Source organism: Hemitrygon akajei, chromosome 1 (assembly GCF_048418815.1).
Source record: "Hemitrygon akajei chromosome 1, sHemAka1.3, whole genome shotgun sequence".
NCBI lineage: Eukaryota > Metazoa > Chordata > Chondrichthyes > Myliobatiformes > Dasyatidae > Hemitrygon > Hemitrygon akajei.
The window spans coordinates 192837861-192864117 of record NC_133124.1 but is presented as its reverse complement, the minus strand read 5'-3'; the positions used below and the strand labels follow the sequence as shown (position 1 = coordinate 192864117).

The 26257-nt window shown below is 43.5% G+C and overlaps 1 protein-coding gene across 3 annotated transcripts in view; it reads left to right on the top strand.

Annotated features, from left to right (window-relative positions):
- zmat4a (zinc finger, matrin-type 4a) overlaps positions 1 to 26257 on the top strand; it is a 288459-nt gene that overhangs the window by 94446 nt on the left and 167756 nt on the right. For all 3 annotated transcript variants that reach the window (XM_073058194.1, XM_073058204.1, XM_073058214.1), the window contains one exon: positions 7669 to 7822. In XM_073058194.1, the coding sequence (XP_072914295.1) occupies positions 7669 to 7822 (154 nt within the window). The remainder of the gene's footprint in view (positions 1 to 7668; positions 7823 to 26257) is intronic.

Sequence of the window (26257 nt, the reverse complement as noted above, 5' to 3'; positions counted from 1 at the left end):
CCACTGCACATCTACTCTGTCTAGGCCATTCAATATCCAGCAAGTACAGGCCCAGAGCAATCAAACAGTCTTCATACATTAACCCTTTCGTTCCTGGGATCAGGCTCATGAACCTGCTCTGGACCCTCTCCAATGCCAGCACATCCTGTCTTAGATGTGGGATATTCCACTGGAAATCAGCTATTCTTTTATATTGTAGCCTTTCTGCCAGAGGCACTTCATAAAAGTAAAATCAGTACCTTCTGTGCATTATTAATAGTCAACAACCTTTGTTCTAGCAACTGCAAATGTTAATAGAAATGGAAATTGGCAGAGCTAGGTTATAGCTTCCTGAAGCAGAGTTGCAACCTGAAATATCAGCTGCTCTTTTCATAGAGTCATGGAAAAGTACAGCGCAGAAACATCTAGTCCATCCCAAAACTATTTAAACTGCCTACTCCCATTAATCTGCACCGGGTCCTTAGCCCTCCATACCCTCTACTATCCAGCACCTATCCAAACTTTGTTTAAGTGTTGAAAACAAACTTGCATGCACCACTTGTGCTGACAGCTGTTTCCATACTCTCATGGCCCTCTCAGAGAATAAGTTTCCATTCATGTTCCTCTTAAACTTCTCACCTTTCACCCTTAACCCATGACCCCTAGTTATACTCCCTCCCAACTAGAATGGAAAAAGCCTGCTTGCATTCACCCTATCTAAACCCTTCATAATTTTGTATACTGCAATCGCATTTCCTCTCAGTCTTTTACATTCTAAAGAATACAGTGCTAACCTAACAATCTCTCCTTATAACCCAGGTCCACCAGCAACGTTCTAGTGAATTTTCTCTGTAGTCTTTCAACCTTGTTAACACCTTTTCTGTAGGTAGGTGACCAAACCTACACACAATACTCCAAATTAGGCCTCACCAGCGCCTTATACGACTTCAACGTAACATCTCATCTCCTGTACTCAATACTTTAATTTATGAAGGCCAATCATCCAAAAACTTTCTTTACAACCCTATCTACCTGTGATGCCACTTTCAATGAATTACATACCTTTATTCCTAGATCCCTTTGTTCTACCATACTCCTCAGTGCCCTAACATTCACTGTATAAGACCTACCCTGGTTGGTGTGTAAAGTGTAAAACCTCAAACTTCTCTGCATTAAATTCCATCTGTCATTTTCAGCCCATTTTTCCAGCTGAGGCAGATCCCTCTGCAAGCCACGATAGTCTTCCTCATTGTCCACTACACCTCCAAACTTGGGACAATCACAGATTTGCTGATCCAGTTAACCCCATTATCAACCAGATCACTGACACAGATGACAAACAACAACAGACCCAGCACCAATGTCTGTGGCACACCACTAGTCACAGCTCTCCAATCAGAGAGGCACCCTCTATTACCATTATCTAGCTTCTCCCACAAAACCAATGTCTAATGCAATTTACTACCTCATCTTGAATGCCGAGTGAATGAACTTTACTGACCAATCTCCCATGCATGACCTTGTCAAATGCCTTACAAAGCTCATGTAGACAACATCCATTGACTTGCCTTCAACCACTTTCCTGGTAACTTCTTCGAAAAACTCTATAAGATTGGTTTGGACATAACCTTCCATGCATGAAGCCATGCTGACTATCTTTAATCAGTCCATGTCTATCCAAATACCTGTACGTCTGGTCACTTAGAATACCTTCTAAAAGGTCTCCCACAACTGGTGTTAGACTCACTGGCTTATAATTTCCTGGTTTCTGTTTAGAGCCTTTTTTAGACAGCGGAACAACATTGGCTATTCTCCAATCCTCTGGTTGATCTTTACACATCTGTAGAATCCCTTAGGATTCTCCTTCACCTTGTCTGCTAGGGCAACCTCATGGCTTCTTTTAGCCCTCCTGATTTCCTTCTTAAGTGTTTTCTTGCATTTTTTATACTCCATAAGCACCTCATTTGTTCCTACATGTGCATACCTGCTGTGCACCTCCTTTTTTCCCTTAACCAGGGCCTCAATATCTTTTGAAAACCAAGGTTCTGAATGCTTGTTTTCATCTTTACCTTTTATTCTGACAGGCACATACAACCTTTGTACTCTCAGAATTTCACTTTAGAAGTCCTTCCATTTACCAAGTACTCCTTTGCCAGAAAACAAACTGTCCCAATCCACACTTGCAGGAATGATATTATCTTTCTTAATATCAATATTGACCTTTCTCCAATTTAGAATCTCAACCTGTGGACCAGACCTACCATTTTGCATGTTTACCTTCTCCCTCACTTATTCTGCTCCTTTTGCTGAAGTTCTTCTACAGCCTGTTTTCAGTTCCAGATTATGTTTGCAGTCTCTTGGGTCTCTGTCTTGGTTACTTCTTTCTTTGAATTAAGAGATGTTGCAGCACCTTAAACTTTGCCATGGATGGTCCCAAGCAAGGAGGACAGCTCGGTATGGGGCCAGTAACCTATCGCATAAATCACAGAGCTACAGGAATGCCAATAGAAACTCCCAAACACCTCATCCCTGGGAGAAGGATCTTCAAAGATGGGCGACAGCTGGTGACAACTTGAAAGACTGGCTGAAGACAGAGGACTCTGGGGAGCTGCTGTTGGTGGCGTATACCCCAGAAGGGGTCATGAGCTTAATAATGATAATAATAATAATAATAATAATAATAATAATAATAATAAGTAGAAAAAGAAAAAGAAGAAACAACACTTTAAAAGACATGATGGTGATGTTATTTCCTAGGGAGAAATCAATTTGATTAGTTAGTGAAATGTCTTGTTCGAAGTGTGAGAATAAGCTCATATAATAATATGCTAACTGTGCATTGGGATTCTGTGCATCATCCAGTAGAATATTTTATCCAGGCTGAAGCTTACAGGAAAATCTATTGTCCCCTTTTCCTGAAATATCTACTGCATAATTATTAGGAATTATTGATACTGACTCAACTTTGTATGTATTCCAGTAAGTTTACATGCTGATTATTTCTTAGGTCAATTTCTCAGCCAAACATTATTTTGAAAGTTGTTCATTAATTTCATTATTGTCACATCCTTTGCTGATTACTATCATTCTGCCTTCTACGGTCACTTATGTTGAGGTGTGTGGATTAAACAGTAAGAAGCTGCTTCTGCCTCATCCATTTGTCAGCTGGGATGAATGTCTAACAAGGTCTGTCCAATTAGAGGGACATGGCAGCCAAACCCGATCGGTACAATATTCTAATCGTTAAAGATCAAAATAAATGCAGGTGCTAGAATTCAGAATAAAAACAGAAAACACTGAAAATACTCAGCGGAACAGGCAACATCTGCAGGAAGAGAAAGATAATTAAGGTTTCAGGTCTGAAACCTCTTGTTGGAACTGGTTGGTCTTTAGCCAAAGCAATGTGCGGGTTTCTGGGCACGATACATGAGAAGGGTTGACAGACCTTTGGAGGGTATGGGGAAGACTTCTCCTCTGGGGTGTCCTCCTCACCACACTCCTAGCATGGTGGCGGGGAAGAAGGACAAGAATTTTGTGCAGAGACTGCAGCAGTAAAGTGTGCTCTCCCCAGAGCAGATAAGGGGAGTGAGGATTGGAAAGGCTGAAACTATTAGGGCATTTATTAGAAAAGGAAAATAAAACTATCAAGTGGACCAATCTGTTCATTACATTTACAGTCAAGTCAAGTCAAGTCACTTTTATTGTCATTTCAACCATAACTGCTGGTACAGTACACAGTAAAAACAAAACAACGTTCCTCCAGGACCATGGTGCTACATGAAACAACACAAAAATACACTAGACTACCTGAAACAACACAAAACTGCACTAAACTACATGAAACAATTCAAAACTACATTAGACTTCAGGCCTACACGGGACTACATAAAGTGCACAAAACAGTGCAAGACAGTACAGTAATTAATAAACAAGACAATTGGCACAGTAAAGGGCAAATTAGAATATAATAATAAATAATATAAATGTAAATGCAAATAATGTAAACAATGTTTTAGCAGGAATTGAGAAATAATGTATAGGACAAAGTATCTCACTGTGTCCTCAGTTTATAGATAAACCATATACAGATCAAACCTGCAAATCAAGTGCTCTCCTGATAGTTCATCCATGTGTATTGCTAACTGCACTTTACGGAATTTTCAAACCCAATATGTGGGCCTTCACCTTTGGGTTAGAAAATCTCCCTTCAGCATAATCTTGGCTGGTCTGGATCTTAACTCCATGCACTCCTTTAGCTTACAATACCTGTTAACACTGTAGGGACTTCAATGTTAACATTACTGCACTGTCATTGTATAGTTCTCTGTTAATTATGCCTTTTGAGGGAGGTGTCACTTTTAGTTTAACAGTCTAGGTTCAGCCCTGCATCTTCTTAGCCCTCAGTGTGCATAGTATAGTGTACCACATTATTCATGCAGTCCTGCTATTCAAGGAAGCTGTACAATTTTACAAGCTCCCCTTACTTATGTTATACCCAGATTATTGAATTTATTTTCTAAACACTTATCTCTCAGCTGCTTCTAAATTCCACTGTAATCTTTCTTGAAAGTTTCTGACATTCTAGCTCAATGAGGCTCATACCTAAAGTAAGGTATCTCTGTCAGCTTTTGACAACCAAAGGAGTAAAACCAGTTTAGCTATTACATTGTTAGTTCAGCAAAAGTTGTATGAAGCCATTGTAAAGCTATGGATAGAGGGGATTATGTTTTAATGTTGTCTCCCACTGATATGGAAGAGTCATCCCTCTGCATCCGGTGTGTAAATGAAACTATAAATTCCCTCTTTATAAACAATTTTTTTTAATACAGCATGCACAGAAGAAATCATTCCCCTCATTTCAGCTCTGTTTTCCCCGGTAGGATTATAACAGTGTTCCAAGTTCCATTCAATCACCCGGATGTGACTTCCTCTCAGTTTGCCGGTATGCTGTCATCCAAAAAACTCGGTGTACGGTGCTTTAGTGCCCTGGGTGAAACAGTTGGCGTGGCTTCACGGAAACAAATGCATTTCCCGCATTCTGGTAACACAGCTATCGACAGCGGTGAATTAATACTTATCCATTTTCCCCGGAGAAATAAACCGGTAAGAAACAGATGGAAGAGGTTGACACTTTGCTGAACAGCGAGTGACTGAAGAAGAACACTTACTGCAGCTTCCAAGTCACTTTTTTACATTACGGAGTTGAAACTTGCCCTCTTCCACATGTGAATTTAGTGCTGACTGTGAATAATTATCTGTTCACAGTGGTTAATTTTTTGCAACTGCTCTCAGACCTACTGTGCAGAAAGCTGTTCATTTCCGCAGTTTTTATTTTCCCGTCTGCTGCATACTTTATAGATAAGTGGTTTGTAACCAAGAACATATGCTTGGTAATACAGCAGGTGCCCCTGCTGTGTGACAAGCAGTTCTAATGAAATTTTTGCCTGTTTAACAAATGTTTAGTGTCACTGACATTATTTCTGTCTGTTTGTCTTAAGTTTATCTCCGCTGCCTAATTGGACATATTCAATAACCGGTGACACAGGTCGATGAGGGCGGCTATAAAGTTCTCTCCGCCCACTTTTCTCCATTTTTTTAAATGATGGCTTCAGGTTCCCTCTTCACCTCAGGCTGTGTGACAGGAAATTCTAAGATCTAAAGTGGCAAGTCTGCAAACGCGCAGGATTGGAAGTAGCTACCCCGCTACTTTGCCCATTCAAGCCTCACCCAACCATTCATCCACCCCTCTATGTGGTTCAAATTGGCCTCGACTTAACAAATTCACTACAGCCATACATCATACCATAGTCTTTGTTTCCATTACTAAGTGTTTAGTTTGGCCTGTCGCACTTGCATAACTCAAGGCTCAATTCAGCCTGTAGATCCAGACCTGTTCCTCCCATCTCATGCCCTAGTTCACAGAGCCCAAAGTTTAATTTTGCTGCCCCTTCGGAAGTACAAGGGCCTAAAACTGCTCTGTGTCCTTCAGTAATGCTGCATGCTAAGGATTTTAATGACAGCAATGCCAAGTCTTTTGAAGCATTGGAACACCCCGTGCAATACCAAGCTTGTACTTCTCCTGCATTTGGTAGAGGAATTCATTGTATTCATTTATTGTAGTCGTTGGCAAGCCAATACTTATTGCCTGTCCACAGCAGCCCTTGAAAAGATGATGGTAATCTGCTTTCTTGAACCTCTACAGTCTTCCAGTGAAGATGGCCCCTGGCTCTAAATCCTGAATCTCTCTCCTGAGGAGGGAGTTCCTGGATTTAGCTCCAATGACAGTGAAGGTCCAGCGATACGCACTCAGTGCCCATTTTATTAGGTCCGTCCTGTACCTAATTAAGTGGGCACAGAGTGTACATTCATGGCCTCCTGCTGCTGTAGCCAATCCACTTCAAGCTTCAATGTGCTGTGCATTCAGAGACGCGATTCTGCACGCCACTGTTGTAATATGTGGTTATTTAAATTACTGTCACCTTCCTGTCAGCTTGAACCAGTCTGGTCATTCTCCTCTGACCTGTCTTATTAACAAGGCATTTTCACCCACAGAACTCCCACTCACTGGGTGTTTTCTTTTTTTTTATGCACCATTCTCTGTAAATTCTGGTGCATGAAAATGATCTGAAAATCAGCGGGATTTTTGAGATACTCAAACAACCCAATCTGGCACCAACAGTCAAAGTCTTTTAGATCACATTTCTTCCCCATTTTAATATTTATTCCGAACAAAATTTGAACACAAACATTGAAAGGGCAACTTTAGGCTGAAGTCTCAATTGTTTTCCACTTTAACACTGTAATAATTGGACATTGCAATCACTTTAATTGTTAACCTCTCTTTTGAGTATTTCAGTGCTGTTTAAGAGCTGTGCCTGGTCTTTTGTTAGTCATGGAATCCATTATTAATTTTGTTCATGTGGAAAGATTGGAACAACTGGACAGCTGTCCTGATTCCCTCCTAATTAACTTAAAGATGCATTTTGACGTTTCCTTTGGATACTCTGCCTTAACCATACCAGAAGAACACATAAACTGAGTTGTGCACAAATTGTCATCTTACCATCTATTATCATGAAGTGCAATTGTCCAGCCAACTCTACTGTGTCTGTCTGTCTTAGTCATAGAGGCGGCAGAGTTAAGAGGTGCTTCAGGGACATGTATTGGAATGCACAGTAGGCACAACTGATTAACTCAGTGTCAATGGACTTGGCTGTAGTTCTTGTTTTTCATTGAATTTTGCTTTTATGATGCCACATGTTTCTGATGTTGCTGCAAATAAGTTTTCCATTGCATCTGTGCATACATATACTTGTGCATATGACAATAAAGTCAACTTTAACTTTGTGTTTAGTGAGTATTTGATGAGTTGTATATTTAAACCTATAGGTAAGGAACTGGGAGATGGGATTCCGAAACTCTGTTGATTGGGAAGCAGTTTAAAAGTTCACTGGGGTGACTGTTCCCTTTCAAAGTTTTGATTTCTCTGGTCCCATGAAGGAGTGACATAACTCAATCCATTTTTATACAAGTGATGAATTACTTTTGTGTCTTATCAACTTGGGAGTATGAAACATTTTTTTTCCTGAGTTTAACAAAGGTTGGACTTCCAGGAGGTGAATCTCCTTGCTGACCAGAAAAAAGGAGCATGTTAGACAGCTAACCGTTTGTTTTTGTTCCTTTGTGCAGGGAAGTGATGAGGGAGACGTGGACAAGAACAAATGTTGCACACTCTGTAACATGTCCTTTACCTCGGCTGTGGTGGCCCAGTCACATTACCAAGGGAAAATTCACGCCAAGAGGCTGAGACTGTTACTGGGAGAGGAGTCACCTCTGGGAACAGGTGGGCCCTTTACGTTTAATTTAATCTAGCGCAGAGAAAGGAGAGTGTCAACCATTGAGCATCTCATATCGTAAGATGGCAACTTCAATTTGAGCTCGTTCTACTGGAATGCTGTCCAGTATGGGGAATTCTGACTCTGAAGCTACAATGAGGAAAGAGGGATGTTCCTAGAGAAGGGAGGTTGAGAGGGAATTTGATGGAGGGATGGAGGGAACCAATTTCCAGTCAAAGGCAATGAGAAAACCCTGCCCAGGCCAGCGTCCTGGAAACTTTCCAAGGACGCAAATACACGGTCTCACGAGACTAACGGATGCAATGAGAAACACATTTCAGCTTTTGAGTTTGAGAAAAAGCTGCAAAGGGGATATAAGCAAAATCTTAAATCAGATAGAAAGCAAGGTCTGAGTTCAGAACTTTTGAGGAAACAGAATGAATTAGGGTTTTCAAACTGGAGCTGGATCAGCAATAGAGGTGGGAAAACCTGTGGGGATGAAAAAATTAATAGAACTGATGTGATTGTTCTCCTGGAAACCAGTAGAGACTTGATGAACTGAATGGCCTCTTATGTGCTGGAATTAGTTTATCTGATTTTATAGTGCGAGGTTTGTTTCAGAGCTTGGTGGGAAATTAACAGGGGTGGTCCAAGAAATAATGGGAAAAGGCATTCAGGAGGTTAAGTTCAGCAACTAATTATACATTGTGAGTCTTCACCAGTGGTGTCTTGTAGAGTTGGATACATGTTCCACCCAGAGGAGCAGTGACCTGCTACCTCAGCTCACCGACACAGATCAGAATCTGGATCCTCAGCTTTAGCAACGGAGCACACCCCAGCTCATTAGTGCCTGTTCACACCCACTCGACACCACAGGATGAACGGGAAATGCATTTGAGTAGTTGTGATTTGCTTTGTAGGTTTGGCAGGTCGACAGTTAGATTCCTGCAATCTTGGGTAAGGCTGTACATAGATTCACAGAGATTCTTCTGTATTGTTGGCTTGCGCCAATGAGTATATTAGAGTCATAGCAGACATCCCACCTCTCCCGGCAGTTCCAGGAGTCTCCCGCATATTGATAGCGGCTCCCTGACGCCCGCAAATTATATACAATATCCCAGAAATTGATGTTTTGGAGAGGAAGAGGAAGAGCAAGAGTGAGAGGGAGCATCCTGATTGGTCTCTCTTCGTGCTAAGTAGACCTATCAGTTTTCTCTGTGGGCGGGCTTTACAGTTGACCTCAAAAATAATGACAGTGTTGCTCGCTGAACTGTTTGCAACGGTGACTTTTCTATTGCCCATGGTGGGTTAAAATGTAAAAGACATGTTGAGGTGAGTTTAACAGGTGTCATTCATTTATTAGCATAGCTAATGTTATTTAAACTAGCTGGCTACTCTATTGATATCCTATGTGATGAGGCCAAACTCCCTGAAGACTTGCTTAAAGTTGCAATAGAATAAAAAAAGACACCATGATAATATAAGTACATATTTTAATGTCACATTTTCTGCATATACCCAACTTGGTTTACAGATTAGACAAAATCACTAAACAAAATATTACATACACACTTGGAGGTCGACTGGGGGGGGTGGAGGGAAATTGGGGTTGCGGGGGGCGGGGGTACTACCTCCCTGAAATGAGTTTTTGCAGGGTGGGATGTCTGTCATAGATTCGTACAGCATGGGGAAACAGACCCTAAATAGAACTAGCTTGGTCCGTGCAGACCAAGATTTCCATCCAAGTGAGTTCTTCCTGCTCGTATGTGCCCCATACCCCCCTAAACCTTTTCTATCCATGTACCTGTCCAAATGCTTTTAAAATGGTGCTAATGTATCTCCATCAGCCAGCTCATTCCCTATAATGACCACTCCCTCGGTGAAAATACTGCCCCCCCAGTTCCTGTTAAATCTTTCCCCTCTCACCCTAAATTTATATCCGCGAGTCATTGATTCCCCAACCCTGGGAAAAGGACATCGTGCATTCATGCTATACATGCACCGCCCCCCCCCCCCCAGATTTTACATGCCTCTATAAGATCACCCTTCATTCGCCAATGGTCCAGTGAGTAAGGTACCTACCTGCTCACCTTTTCTCCAAAACTCAGTGCCTCAAGGCATCATCCACATAAATCTCCTCTGCACGCTTTCCAGCTTAATGGCATCTTTAATGTAACATGGTGACCAACACTTCCAACTGCAGCCCCACCAATGTCTTAGGCAACTACAGCATGATATCCCAAATTCCAGACTGATGAATGCCATTGTGACAAAACTTTCCTCACCACCCTACCTACCTGCAACACCACTTTCAGGGAGCCTTGTACAAGTATTGGGCCCTTTCAGGACTTTTTGGTGGGCTTCAGCTATCCTGAGCAGATGTCTGTTTTGAGATGAATAACCATGAGATTTAAATGAGCAGGGCCTTTCAGGACATTTTGGTGAGCCTTAAATATCAATTGTTTTGATGTGAGCGAACTCAAGATTTAAAAAGTGAGCAGGGACTTTCGAAACTTTTCAGTGGGTTTCAGATATCGTGAGCAGTCATTTGGTTTGAGGCAACCAAGCAGCAGATTTAAAAAGTGAGTGTGGCCATTCAGGACTTCTTGTCAACCGACAGATATAGCAGTTTATTAGATAATTGGCAAAGGTCAATAAAAAGAAGTTAGATTTTTGTGGAGCAGATATTGTGTGAGTGTGCCGTTGTTAAATAGGGGAGTTTGAGGCTTTGGCAAAGGGGTACGGTAGCCTCATGGTAAGAACAGGGTTTTTAATTTGATATATCAAATATCAGCTTTTTTTAAACTTATAAATATTTAGTATTAGTATCAGGATGCAGGCTCAATGTTGAAGATGAATCTGAGTTTCAGATGCTGCGGTGCATCTGGGAGGAGGAGAGTTGCCTGCACACCCAGTAGATTAGCAACTTCAAATTCAGTATGTGGCCAGGGACAAGACGGTGTGACTGTGAGTGAGGCAAGTGCAAAAGGTAGTGCTGGAGGAAAAAGTAGTGCCCTTGAACTTGCCCAACAAGTCTACGATTGTTATTCTCTTTGAAGATGGTAAAAAGGGTGAACAACCAAACTGTGGCAACATGGATCAGAGAGTTATTCAAGAGGGAGAGAGAAGAGAAATATAGTTGTGATGGGGATAGTATAGACAGAATACTCTGTCACTAGGATTAAGAGTACTGAAGGATGTGTTGCCTGCCTGCAGAGGATTTGCGATGGGAGGAGAAAGATTCACTCATCATAGTCCCAGCAGGTACCAGTGATGTAGGAAGAACAAGGAAAGAGTTTCTGCTGAGTGAATTTGAGCAGCTAGGGATTAAATTAACATTCAGAACCAGAAAGGTAATAAGTTCTGGATTGTTACTCGAGCTGTGTGCAAATTGGCACAAGCTGAATAACATCAGAGAACCAAATGCATGGCTGAAATATCAGTGTGGGAGAAGTGGATTTGAATTCTTGGGACATTTGCACCGGTATTGGAGTAGGAGAGAGCTGTTCTGATGAGACAGGCTCCAGCCAAAGCATGCTGGGAACAGGGTCGCAGTGTAAAGCATGTATCCATGGCTGTGGATAGGGCTTCAAACTGAATAGTAGTGCAGTGGATCCAACAGCTTGGAAATGTAAGGATAAAAGTAAAGTGGGAGGAGAGATTACAGAAGTCTCCATGACTTTAAAAAAAAAGACAAAAAGTTTACAAAGGGGTAAAAATGTACTTTTGGTAATAGATATAAAATTTAAAGGAGTTATGAACACAGGGCTGAAGGTGTTATCTTTGAATGCATGCACTATAAGAAATAAGGTAGATAACCTTGTAGCACAGTTAGAAATTGGCAGGTATGATATTGTGGACATCACTGAGTCATAGCTGAATGAAGATCACAGTTGGAAGCTTAACATCTAAGGATACACATCAGAATGAAAAGAAAGGCAGGTACATAGTGGGTTGGTTCTGTTGGTAAAAACAAACTGAATCCTTCAAAAGAAGTGACATAGATGCTGTGGAATCAGTGTGGGTAGAGTTAAGAAACTGCAAGGAGAAAAATACCCTGATGGGAGTTGTATATAGGCCTCTGAACAGTAGTCAGGATGTGGAATACAAATTACAATAGAGAAAAGGCATGTAAAAATAGCAATGTTACAGTGGTCATGGGGGATTTTAATATGCAGGTGGTTTGAGAAACTCAGGATGGTGGTGGATCTAAAGAGAAGGAATTTATAGGATGCCTGTGAATTCTGGTTGTGTGTTGTGTAATGAACCAGATTTGATTAGGGAGCTTAATGTGAAGGAACCCTTAGGAGGCAGTGGTCATAATATAGTGGATTTCCTCCTGCAGTTTGAGAGGGAGAAGTTAAAATTAAATATACCAGTACTAGAGTGGCATAAAGGGATCTACAAAGGCATAAGAGAAGAGCTGGACAAAGTTGATTGGAGAGGGACACTGGCAGGGATGATAGTAGAGCAACAATGACAGGAGTCTTGGGGAGTAATTCGGAAAGCGCAGATCAATTCATCCCAAAGACAAAGAAGTATTATAAAGGAAGGATGAGCAACTGTGGCTGACAAGGAAGACCATAAAAGCAAAAGCAAAGGTGTATAATTTATCAAAAGTTAGTGGGAAGTTGGAGGGTTGAGAAACTTTTAAAAATCAACAGCAGGCAACTAAAAAAGCAATAATAAGAGAAATGATGAAATATGAAGGTAAGCTAGACAATAATATAAAAAAGCATACCAAATTCTTTTACAGAAATATAAAAGTGAAGGAGAGGGATGAGTGGATATTAGACTGCTGAAAAATGGAGCTGGAGAGGTGGTAATGGGGGGGGGGGAAGAATTGACAGATGATCTCAGTAGGTACTTGATGCACCATCAATAACTCTCGGAGACGTGAGGCGAGATAGGCTTTTATTAGCTGGAAGAGAGCAGTCAGCAGCAAGAGACCATCACACAAAATCCTGGAGACTGGGGGAGGAGCAGTGCCTCCAATCGCCTTTATACAGGGGTCTGTGGGAAGAGCCACAGGAGCAGTAAGCGGGGGGGGCGTGTCCAGACAGGTATATGTAGTTCACCACATTCACCTCCCCTTTGTTTTAAAAGAGAGTCCCCATGGGGCGAAGTTTCTTACAAGTATATTTACAGGTTAAGTCTATCAGGTGGTCGAATCTGTCGCTGCGATCTACGTAGCACCGGCGCTGATTGCACCGGTGACGGTGGTTGTGCTGGCTCCGGCCTGACTTGAGGTGTCAGCCCATTAGGCATCAGTGATCCCTCATGCATGTGCGAGGCGCCCGGTATGGGAGTGTCGTGAGGAGTCTGTGTAGGGCTTGGTGTGCGCGGTGTCTCGTGGGTATACACCTCGGTGGGTATGGGGTTCATAGTCACTGTGGAGTGTTCAGGGTAGGGGTCTGGTGCTCCTGCGGGCGCCAGGTCACGGACGGAGACCGTGTCCTCCCGCCCATCAGGTAAAACCACGTAAGCATACTGGGGGGTTCGCATGAAGTAGGTGAATCCTCTCAACCATCAGGGAGTATTTATTGTTCCTCACATGTTTCTGGAGCAGCACTGGCCCTGGGGACGTCAGCCAAGCTGGTAGGGTGGTCCCAGTGGCAGACTTCCTGGGAAAAGCAAAGAGGCGCTCATGAGGGGTGGTATTGGTGGATGTACATAACAGGGAGCGGATGGAGTGGAGTGCCTCAGGGAGGACCTCCTGCCAGCGAGAGACCGGCAACCCCTTTGACTTAAGGGCTAAAAGTGTGGCCTTCCACACTGTGGCATTCTCCCTCTCCACCTGTCCATTTCCCTGGGGATTATAGCTCGTGGTCCTACTAGTGGCAATACCCCTAGCCAGCAGGCACTGGCACAGCTCATCACTCATAAAGGAGGTCCCTCTATCACTGTGGATATAGCAGGGATATCCAAACAGAGTGAAGAGCTGGCGCAGGGCTTTTATGACGGACGTGGCAGTGGTGTCGGGGCAGGGGATGGCAAAGGGGAACCACGAGTACTCGTCGATTATGTTGAGAAAGTAGACATTGCGGTCGGTGGAGGGAAGGGGGCCCTTAAAGTCAACACTCAGTCGCTCAAAGGGGCGGGTGGCCTTGATAAGTTGCGCCTTTTCAGGATGGTAGAAGTGCGGTTTGCACTCAGCGCAGACTTGGCAGTCCCGGGTCATCGTCCTGATGTCCTCAAGAGAGTAAGGCAGGTTCCGGGCTTTCACAAAATGGTAAAATCGGGTGACCCCCAGGTGGCAAAGATCTGCATGGAGTGCGTATAGCCGGTCGAGCTGCGCGCTGGCACACGCTCCCCGGGATAGGGCATCAGGGGGCTCATTGAACCTTCCAGGCCGGTACAGGATATCATAGTTGTAAGGTGGAGAGTGCTTTTCGAGTCCGCAGAAGTAACACTGCGCGGACTTGCGACTGGCAGCAGCTGTGGTCGCTTCACCGGAGGGTTGCGGGGAGTTCACGGACTCGCGAGTGGCAGCAGCTGAGGTCGATTGGCCGGGTGGCGGGGTCTGTGGCGTCCACGGGGTCGGTGGGAGATCACGCAGCTGGACAGCGTCAGCATCATGCAGAGCAGCCTCCAGCGTGTTGGCCAGCTTGATCGCCGAGCGTAAGGTAAGATCGGCGTTTTCCAGCAGCCGCTGGTGCACATACACTGACCTGATCCCCGTAACGAAGGCGTCTCGTACCAGGAGCTCCGCATGCTGTTCCGCTGTCAGTCCCCTGCAGTCGCAGGCCCACACGAGTGTCTGTAGGGCCCGGACAAACTCAGCGCTCGACTCTCTGGCCCGCTGCCGCCACGTCGCTAAGCGATGTCTTGCGTAGACGGTGTTCACCGGCCACAGCTACTGTCTTTTGAGGGCATCCAGTGCCCGTTGGTAGGTCGGCAGGTTCCTGATAAGGGAGTATACCTTCGGACTGACCTTGGAGAGGAGGATTTTGTGCACGATAGCAGGCTCAGTCACGGGAATCTCTTCCCGGTATGATTGGAAGCATGCAAGCCAGAGTTCAAAGGCAAGAGCTGCTTCTGGGGCTTGAGGATCAATGTATCCAATTTTTCCAGAGGTAAAATACTTTCCATGTTTTAAAATTCCAGCTAATAAAATTGATGCACCATCAATAACTCTCAGAGACGTGAGGCGAGATAGGCTTTTATTAGCTGGAAGAGAGCAGTCAGCAGCAAGAGACCATCACACAACATCCTGGAGACTGAGGGAGGAGCAGTTTATACCGGGGTCTGTGGGAGGAGCCACAGGAGCAGTCAGCAGGGGGGGGCGTGTCCAGACAGGTATATGTAGTTCACCACAGTACTTAACTTCAGTCTTCACTGTGGAAGACACCAGTAAGCATGCCAGCAGCTGAAGAGTGTCTGGGGCAGAAGTGATTGTAGTTGCAACTACTAAGGAGAAGATGCTTGCGAATCTGAAAGATCTGAAGGTAGGTGAGTCACCTGGACCAGATGGACTACACACCAAGATTTTGAAAGAGGTAGCTGGAGACCTTGCGGAAGCATTCATTAGTGGTGATCTTTCAAGATTCACTAGATTCTGGAATTGTTCTGGATGGCAGGAAAATCACAAATATCAGTCCATTCTTATTTAAGAATTGAAGGAGGCAAAAGACAGGAAATTATAGGCTAGTATCTCTGACCGCAGTAGTTGGGAAGATGTTGGTTCTGAAGCACGAGGTTTCGGGGTACTTGCAGGAACTTGATAAAATAGGCTGAAATCAGCATGGTTTTCTTAAAGGGAAGTCCTGCCTGACAAATCTGTTGGAATTACCAAGGAAACTGCAGGCAAGACAGACAAAGGAGAGTCAGCGGATGGTGTTATTTGTATTTTCAGAAAGCCTTTATCAGAGTGCCTCACATGAGGCTGTTAAACAAGATAAAAGCCCATGATATTACAGGAAAAAAACTAGCATGGATAGAAGACTGGCTGACTGGCAGGAGGCAGAGTGAGAATAAAATGGGCCTTTTCAGATTAGCTGCTGGTGACCATCAGTGTTCCACAGTGGTTAGTGTTGGGACTGGTTCTTTTCATGTGATATGTCAATGAACTGGATGACATGGCTATTTGGCCATATCTGTACGTCCAGAAAACTGGACTTCAGATAATGAGCAAAGAAATGGCAGATGGAATACAGTGTAGGCGAGTGTCTGGTCATGCACTTTGGTAGAAGGAGTAAAGGCATAAGCTATTTTCTAAATAGGAATCCAAGAAATCCAAGGTGCTAAAGGACTTGGGAGTCCTGGTTCAGGATTCCCTAAAGAATAACATGCAGTTTGAGTCAGTAGGAAAAAAAAGGCAAATGCAATGTTAGCCTTCATTTTGAAATATAAAAGCAAGGAGATAAGCCTGAGGCTATATAAGGCATTGGTAAGATCACACTTGGAGTATTGTGAGCAGTTTTGAGCCCCTTACCTAACAAAGTTATAAGGGGCCTAATAAATTAGCTGGCATTGGAGGGGGTCCAGGAGTAGTTCCTGAGAATGATCCTAGAAATGAAAGAGTTAACACATGAGGAGTGTTTGATTGCTCTGGGCTTATACACTCTGGAGTTTAGAAGAATGATGTGAGATCTCGTTGAAACCTTTTGAACTTTGAAAGGCTGAGACAGAGTGTACATGGAGAGAATGTTTCCAGTTGTGGGGAAGTCTCAAGACCAGTGAGTACAGCCTCAGAATACAAGGACATCCCTTTAGAACAGACATGAAGAGGAATTTCTTTAGCCAGAGGGTGGGAAGTCTGTGGAGTCCATCTGCCACAGTTAGCTATGGAGGCCAAGTCATTGGGTATATTAAAAGCAGAGATTGATAGATTCTTGATCAGTAAGGGCATCACAGGTTACTGAGGGGTGGGAGGAGGCAGGAGAATGGGGATAAGGATAATAAATCAGCCATCGTTGAATAGCAGGGCAGAGTTGTTTGGCCGAATGGCCTAATTCTGCTCCAATGTCTTGTCGTCTTATGGTCCTACCATTCACTGTGAAATTCCTACCGTTTTGTCTCCCAAAAATGCAATGACTCACACTTACACAAAACCTCACTCCACTTCCCCAGCTGATCAAGATCCCTCTGTAATTCCTGATAACCACCTTCACTGTCTGTGACACTAGTTATTTTAGAGCTATCTGCAATTCTCTTTTGTGATGCCTGTACTGTTGACCTGCCAAGGCTATAATCATTGTCTCCGCTACCTGTATACAGGTATTCCCCTTTCATTCTGCTGGAAAATTGGTAACTTATTTTATTAATGTAACATGTACCAAGATAGGGTGAAAAATATGACTTCCTTACCATCCATACAGATCATTGAATAACTACAGTGTATTGAAACAGTTCAAAGGAAAACATTAACAGAGTGCCGATTTACACTCAGTGGCCACTTTATTAGGTACTCCTGTCCCCCTGCTTGTTAATGCAAATAGCTAATCAGCCAGTCATGTGGCAGCAATTCAATGCATAAAAGCATGCACACATGATTAAGAAATTCAGTTGTTGTTCCGATCAAACATCAAAGAGGGGAAACAGTGTGATGTAAGTGACCTTGACCATGGAGTGATTGTTGGTGTCAGATGGTGTGGTTTGACTATCTCCGATATCTTGATGATTTTCACACACAGCAGTCTATCAAGTTTACGGAGAATGGTGAAAGGAAAAAACACATCCAGTGAGCAGCAGTTCTGTGGCCTTGTTACTGAGAGAGGTCAGAGGAGAATGGCCAGACTGGTTCAAACTGACAGGAAGGTGACAGTAACTCAAATAAGCAGGCGTTACAGCAGTGATGTGCAGAAGAGCATCTCTGAATGCACAACACATTGAACCTTCAGCTTCAGTAGACCAGGACATACAGTCAGTGGCCATTTTATTAAGTACAGGAGATACCTAATGAAGTAGCCACTGAGTATAAATCTACATTTCAATGTGTAGAATAGTTGTATTGAAAAGAATAAGTAGTTCTGCAGAGAACAGATTGCAACAAATCTCCACAATCTGCTGACACCATCTTACAGGTGAAGACTGAATGTGGATAGACGTTGAAAAATGGGCAGGTCTATACTGCCAAAGCTAAGAATCCAGATTCTGCTCTTCTGCGACAGAACTGAGGTAGCAAGTCCCCACACATTGGGAAGCAATTTTGTGTGCCATGACTCCACTGGTTGGGACCCTTGATGTGTGCTCCAGTTTCGTTGCTCTGGTGAAGTCCTGAACTGAACCAGGGAACTTCCTGTGGCCTCTTTGTAGCCTTCTTTCACTTTCCTGGCCCATGAACTGCGAAACTGCTCCAATCCTCTATCAAGAAGACCAGCAATCCTGCAGAGATTAGTGAGAAGCAGCTGCCCAGGGACAGGGATGTAGAAATTAAAAGTGAAATAACACAATTCAAAATGCTGTATCCTCTCAAAAAATGAAATGAAAATATTCTTATGTTATTAAAAACATTAAACAAAACACCAAAACCATCTACAGATGATGATTATCTGACTAATGAACAGTTCTGCGCACTGGTAGAGCAAGCCGAAATAACCAACACCAATTGGTCATCTGACCACCAATCCTGGGCTGATTTACACTGATTGGTCATGTCTCAAATATTCTTGGGTAAACTATTTAAGTAGTCATGCTTTGGGATGTACTGTTGAGTTTTGAGATTTTTGTAGTTGTGTGATTTTATGGAATAAAAGTTTCTTCTGAGTTCTAGCTTTGTTCTGTCTCCTGGGTTTGAGTCTCATCAGTAGTTTTAGGTGAGCGAACACAACTAATTGGCAACAAGGTGCTGTATTACATTGACATGGCAATTTCAGCAGAAGTCGTAAGCTTAATCCGACAACAGCAGCATGCTCAATCTGAAGTTAATTAAAACCTTGACGAGCAGGTTATCAGTGAGTTCAGTAACATCAGTGGCAAACGCTGAAAAGAATGCATGTAAGTCGGGTAGTTGAGACCATTACCAACTTCCAATTTAATCCTACTTTGGGAGCTGCATTTGAGTCATGGTTCAAACTTTACAAAGGTGTATTCCAGGTCAAGTTCACCAGTAAAGGCAACTTGTGGAATGCATGCACTTTGCTCCAAAAATTGGACAACTCTGACCATGAGCATTTTTTTCCATTCTTCTTAAGAACCCACATTTGATGAATCTGTCTAACAGCTAACAAGCATTTTTGGAGAGCAGTCATCTCTCTTCAGTATCTGCTACCATTGCTTAAAACACGTTAAGCATGACGCCAATGACTTCATAGCAATTGCCTGTATCATCAATCACAAATGGGAAAAGTTCAGACTGGGAAACGACTGAATCACAGTTGAAATGTTCCATTTTTATTTGCGAACATCAGGGACCTGACAATACAGACCTTCACAAACATCTCCAGGCCAGACTGGTGCAAGATCCTGACATGACTGTTCAAGCTGTCACTCAGGAATGTCAGCATTTGTTCAACTTGAAGCACGATTCCAACCTGGTTGAACAGGACCATATCAATTCAGTTTCCAGTGGCCCAGATATTATCACTCAGCAGGTCTCCAAGGTGCCAAACACTGCTTGTTGGAACTGTGGTGCGTGGCATTGTGCAAGAAAATGCCAATACAAGAAATACATTTTCAACAAATATCAATGCTGCGGTTACAAAGAAGACTTTTTCCATCCTTCACTGTCTTCTAGGCCAGTAAAACACAAGGACAGGGAGTTCCAAAAGCTATTAAAATCTACAAGGTGTTTAATCGTCATGTTTAAAGTTGACTTTGCCCTCAAGAGACAATATGTCAACATATTTATCAACAAGCATTTGGCCAAGAGACCAACTCTATTCGATGTCAGACATCACCATTATCTCCAAACGTACATGGCAGGCACTTGAGTTCCCACCAGTCAAATCAACTTATCACTGCCTGCAGTGCATTGGATGGAGCCCTCCAGCTGATAGATGAACTGCACTGCATGGTGAAGCTGAATGGTAACCAGCTCAAAGGTGTGTGTTTCCTAAAATATCAGCTACATCTGAATGACCTTGGCATTGACGGACAAGTTTGATCACTGGCGCATCCCTCTGATGAGGTCTGTACGAAGACATTGGCTGTTTAAATCATGTCCGTCGATGCCATACCACCATCAGTGTGTGAGGCCACACAACAACTGCAGCAGTGTTTCAAGAAGGTTTAAGCTGCTGCACCAAATTGTAAGCAAAACTCCATCTCCATCCAGATGCAAAACTAGTATTCTGTCTCAAAAGACTGGTTCCATATGTAGCCTTACCAATTGGTCAATAAGGGCTAGATTGCCCGCAACAAGCTGTTGTGATCAAAGTTGTCAACAACTCTTGTTAGCAGCTCCAGTAGTCATTATCAAGAAAGCCAATGATACAGTGAGGTTGTATACAGATTTCTCAGTTGGTCTCAATGCCGCTCTGGGAGGCACGAGTACCGATTACCGGTACTGCCAGATCTTTTCGCAAAATTGAACTGTGGTTGCTACTTTGCCAAGTTGGACTTGGCTGAAGCCTGCTGAGGCCTCTGATGACCATAGATATTGCATCCTAGCTGTCTAAGTTGCGTGAGCCTGGTCAGTACAATACGGAGAGCAAGCTGTTGCCCATGTAGCAAGCTCGCCCTCTTCACACATCTGATGAACCCAAAGGAACGGCAGAGAAAGGCACCATTTGGTAACCAGCAGTGTCAGAGGAGTTTCCAGTCAGCTTTGAACTCAATGTAGGACTGTCTTAGGGTCTCCAGTTCTGGATTTTTCCCTCGGTGTTTCCTATTAGTGGGTATAGCCGCAAGGCAGTGGAGGTTTGAGATCAGAGTTTTCCTCCTCCTAGAGAGAGCTGGCAACCACGGCCGACGAGCCCATCTGTCCGAAGCGACTGGTTTTAAGGTGCCAGTAACCCACCTTTGCCCCTCTCCTGTCAGTAGAAATGGTTCCACTGGGCTTAGTAGCTAAACCACACCTGAAGGCCAGGGGCAAGACTTGGTTGTCAGAGCCAACCTGAGGCACACCATTGGGAGCATTTAGTTGGTAGTGGGAGCTTGTCCCATTACCACCCCAGACTATAAAAAACTTAAGTGTACTCCAGGTAGAAATAGCAAAAGATTCACTGGGGCATCTCTTCATTGCAACTCATAAAGGGTTGTTTTAAAGGGGTGGCACTGTAGTGTAGTGGTTAGCACAACGCTTTACAGTACTGGTAACCTGGGTTCAATTCCCGTCTCTGCCTGTAAGGAGTTTGTACATTCTCTCTGTGAATGCATGGGTTTCCTCCGGGTGTTTCCACAACCAGTGGACTTACTTTACGTATAAAATTCTAAAGGGATTGGACAGGCTAGATGCAGGAAGATTGTTTCCGATGTTGGGGAAGTCCAGAACGAGGGGTCACAGTTTAAGGATAAAGGGGAAGCCTTTTAGGACCGAGATGAGGAAAAACTTCTTCACACACAGAGTGGTGAATCTGGAATTCTCTGCTTAAAGGCATTCATTACAATACTTGGAGGTATGGTTAACATATCAAGTGTTTTATTTTGTATTTTTGGACTTAACAGGAAAAATTCACTTCCATACGTCTGTAAAGATGGAACCCATTTGTTACCCTGTAGCCTGTAAAGAATAAACTGACCTTGCTTTCTGCTTGAAGCGATGAGCTCTCTGATCCTGTGTCAACCAGGGTTCAGAGATTGATTTTGCTGGGAATCCATGGGCAAAGCATAGGCAGCAAATGACTGATGGACCTTTGCCAGTGACCAGAAGAAGGTCACTTCCATCCTACTGTTACTGACAAATTCCAGGAGTAAGGACTCCTGCATTTTTCCAACTCAGGCTTTTAAATCAGTCTTGTAGATTGATGATCTATTTTAAACATTGGTTTGAAATTTAATTTCTAGCAGAATTTACCACCAGCTGCCTTTACTGCACCACTCTGCTTCTTCTGTGGAAATGCACCTTTTCGCCCATTCTCAGTGGGAGCAAGAACTAGCCCTGTAGCACAAGCCCGTAAGTCCCTGCTCCTTGTGAGTTGGTCTGGTACCTAATTGAGATTGAAATTTTAGCCGGTAATTTGCCACGAGCATAAGTGTCATTTTCAAATAGGTCTTGGCATGCAGCCAGCTGGACGCAGCTGTGTGAAACAGCAGAGTGTACCTCCAGCCAGGAGCTGGGCTGGCCAGCAGCATGCTTCTGAAGCAACGGGTCAGAAACCAAGGCGAGCCAAGCAACCGTACCGGACGTGCCTTCCGAAAAGGGAAGGCCTTGCCACCCCATCATCTCCAGCAGCATTTAGGCAGAGTAATAGTTCAGCCTGGACAAAATGAGCCAAAGAACCTGTTCTTGTGCTGTAGTACTCTATGACCCAAAGACTCTATCCTTAATAGTTAAAGTCAGAATTGAGTTATTGTCATACGCACGTTTAGATATATGCCCAGGTGCAATGAAAAACTTTCTTACAGCGACATCATGTACACAACATTCAGAAGTAAAACACTGGCTACACATAGCTTACACAAAAGTATAAAAGAACACAATTAAAATTTAAAAAGAAGTCAATGTCATGCAAAATGCCCATGGTGTTGCTATACCAAGGTAAAGATTAGGGTTCTGCAGGGCGGTCCAAGAGCCAAATGGTTGCTGTTTTTGATCTTCAGGCTCCTGTACCTCCTAGCCTATGGTACCTGTGAAAAGGCGATAAGGACAGGATGCTGGGGATACCTGATGCTTGACGGCTATTTGATGGTGCACGCCGCACAGTTCCTAGGCTTTCATCTTGTTGAGCTCATCTGTGAACGGACATGGATCTGGTGCATTTTGCAGTCAGGCGTTAGCATCACTGATGTGAGGATGTTTCCTTCCTGTTCCTGGATCTTGGAAAGGAAGGGAACCCTGTGCTGAGGGCATGAAGACCTCATGGATTGACATGGTAGCAGAGCCAGCACACTGCCGTCGAACAGCGCCAGACACCCAGGTTCAGTCCTGTTCTCGGGTGTACTCCCTGTGGAATTTGCACCTTCTCCCTCATGTTTCCTCCCACGTCCCAAAAACGTGCAGGTTGGTAAGATATTTGTCTTATGTAATTGCCAAATGTAGTTTATTAAGGCATGTGATAGAATCTTGGGGGAGTTATTGGAAAGTGGGGAGAATTAGAAAATGGAATTAATTGTACAGGCTGGTGATCAATGTGGACTGAGTGGGTCTGTTTCTGCCCTGCACCACTCCTCGTGTTCTCCATCCCGTTAAAACTCTAGTGGGCCCACCAACAAGGCCACAGTCCTTCAGCAGAGCTGGCACTACACCTTTGCACCAACCCCAGGAGGCTGATACCTGATCCTAAGCAGATATACAGTTGATATTGGTCCCCTCTCTGCAAGGCCACCTTGCCAATCCTCTAGCATTTGTCTGTGTTTTATGAGTCTAAGTTGCTAGCTCGATACTCAGCTCAGCACAGACGGAGACCAGATTCAAACCTGGGACCACTCACCTCAAAGTCCAGTGCGAATACCACTACACCACCAGTTGACTATAGAGATGCAGTGGATGACAATATTAATCACTCATTCAGTGAGGACAGGACTCAAAGACTGCCAAAAATATGCACAAAAATATCCAATTGATAAAACACGTTTGAGTAAAATATGTAGTAGCTGAGATTGTTTATACGCTGAACTCTGAGCGGCTGTCTCAGTCCTGGTTTAGTGTCTTTTATTGCTGAAGCTCCAAATTTGATTTTTTTTTTATAAAAGTAAGTACTGTATTCTCCTCAGTGTTGTTGTCAGTATAAATATGCAAGCAAGTATACCTCATTCGAAAGGGTTTTGTTTCTTCCTTTTGAAAGCCTTTGTGTACATTTATGTCATGCTAATTAATTTGCCTGAAAAATTCAGCTGTTGAACATTTGTGAGGGGCATAGCTGAAGTGAATGGTTACAGTCTTCGATGGTTCAATTTAATATCAGAGAAATGTATACAGTATACCTGAAATCCTTACTCTTCGCTGACATCCACCAAACAGAGAGGGAAAAAGCCCAAAGGATTAATGATAGAAAATGTTAGAACCCCAAAGCCCCCCCCCCATGAACAAGCAGCAGCAAAAACATCAACTATCCCTCCCAAATTACCCCAATGAAAGCATCACCCCCACCACCCACAACCCACCATGCAATGGCAAATCCCCCAGAGAACATGATTTAGAATCCATCAGAAATGACTTTCCATCCCACCACTTCGACCTCTCAACAGGACCCCTCTGTCACTAACGAGGGACAGAGAGATATTGCTCCTTCCACAGTGAGAGGGCGAGAGCAGCAGCTCAATGTTTCGATGTTACTATCTGCAGCGTCGCTTATTCGACTTTCCTCGACTCGAGAATCAGCAAACCCTCTCTCAGCGTCGATCGAGTGCAGAGTGGTCTTTTTCCAAGTGTTGGGGAGTTTAAAGCTAGAGGGTATAGGTTTAAGGTGAGAAGGGAAAGCAAAAGGACAACTTTTTCACACAAAGGGTGAGGGGGTACGTGCATTGAGCTGTCAGAGGAAGACATTTAGACAGGTACGTGATTGGAAAGGTTTTAAGGACATGGCGAGCAAAGGTGACTAGCTCAAGAAGGTACCTTTGTTGGCATGGACAAATTGTGCAGTGTGATGGATCAAATACTGTTTGGAGCTCCACATTTACTATGGGTAGTCATTTACCTTGTTTTACTGAATATAGGATGCATATGATCTACATTAGCTACTCCAGCAAGTTACAAACACCGGCAACAATTGACATGAGATGTTTTGGCACAATGGACAAGGGGATCACATCAGCTAGAGACACTGTCTGACCAAAGTTCCACATAGTATCCTGTGAGCCAACATTTAATTGCCCATCTCTTGCTGTCCTTGAGAATGTGTGGTGAATGGATTTCTTCAACTGCTGCAGACCTTGAGATGTGGGTACACCTACATGAAATGCTAGGGAGAGAATTCCAGTATTTTCACTTCGTGACAGTAAATAAACAGCAATATATTTCCAAGGTAGGTTGATGTGCAAATGACAACTTCCAGATGGGAATTGTTCCCAGGTCAGGCAGCTATTGTTGGGAAGTAACAGGGGTAACAGGTTGGATTTATGAGTTCTGATGAAAGGTCATCAACCTGAAACTTCACCACTAATGCTGCCTGACCCGACGGGTATCTGATAAACACAAGAGATTCTGCAGATGTTGGAAATTTTGAGCAACACACACAAGATGCTGGAGGAACTCAGCAAGTCAGGCAGCACCTATGGAGGGAATAAATTGTTGACACTTTGGGTCGAATCCTGATGGAGAGTCTTAATCTGAGACATCAACTATTTATTCCCCTCTGTAGATGTTGTGCCTGACTTGCTGAGTTGCTGTTGGGTATTTCAAATGTTTTCAAATTTGCAGATGACATGGTAGTGTTGTGGATAGAGTAGAAGGCTGTTATAATTTACAGTGGGACATTCACAGGATACAGAGCTGGACTGAGAAGTGACTGCTAGATTTAAATCTGGAAAAGTGTGAGGCGATACACTAGTCGGGAATTGAGTTCCAGACCCGCAAGGTAACGATGTAGCTTGGAGCATTGTGTTTAGTTCTGATCACCTCATCATAAGGAGGATGTGGAAGCTTTAGGGAGCGTGCAGATGAGATTACTAGGATGCTGCCTAACTTGAGACTGCGTCTTATGAGAAGAGGTTGAGCAAGCTATAGCTTCTGTCTTTGGTGCATTGGAGGACTAGGGGTGTATAAAATGATAAGAGGCATAGATAGAGTAGATGACCAACAGCTTTTTCCCAGGGCAGCAGAGGCTAATACAGGAGCAATGTTCTCTTTAACACACACACACACACACACACACACACACACACACACACACACACACACACACACACACACACACACACACACACACACACACACACACACACACACACATCTTTTGCTTCTAGCACACAGGAATTAAAACTGCACACAATAGATTGTCAACATCTACCTTGTTGGCATGATCATACACAATCATATTTCCTTTTCCGGTTTCTGATGCAGATGGAGTTAACAACATGGAGTTTGCAATGATTTGTCTGCAAGTTTTAGAACTGACTTATTTATACTGTTTTTATTGAAGAAATTATTGATTCACTGTGTCAAATTCCAAAGCAGCAAAGAGCATGAAGCACAAAAGAACTGCTAGTTCATTTAAAGCAGAAAAGCTTAATGAAACAGTAGAAACTGCTACACCAAAAGCTCATGAGGTCAGGAACATGCAGCTATGAGAAATATTTATGTACAATACAAAACTGGTGTTACCTGCATGTATTGTCATGATGCAAATGTTACTGTGGAGAATTTGCAAGTGGGAAGAAGTGGAGTGATATTTGGAAACTTGGCTTTTTTAAAGCATAATTTCGCAAGCAAATCACATATGAACAACGCGCAAAAGTTTCAG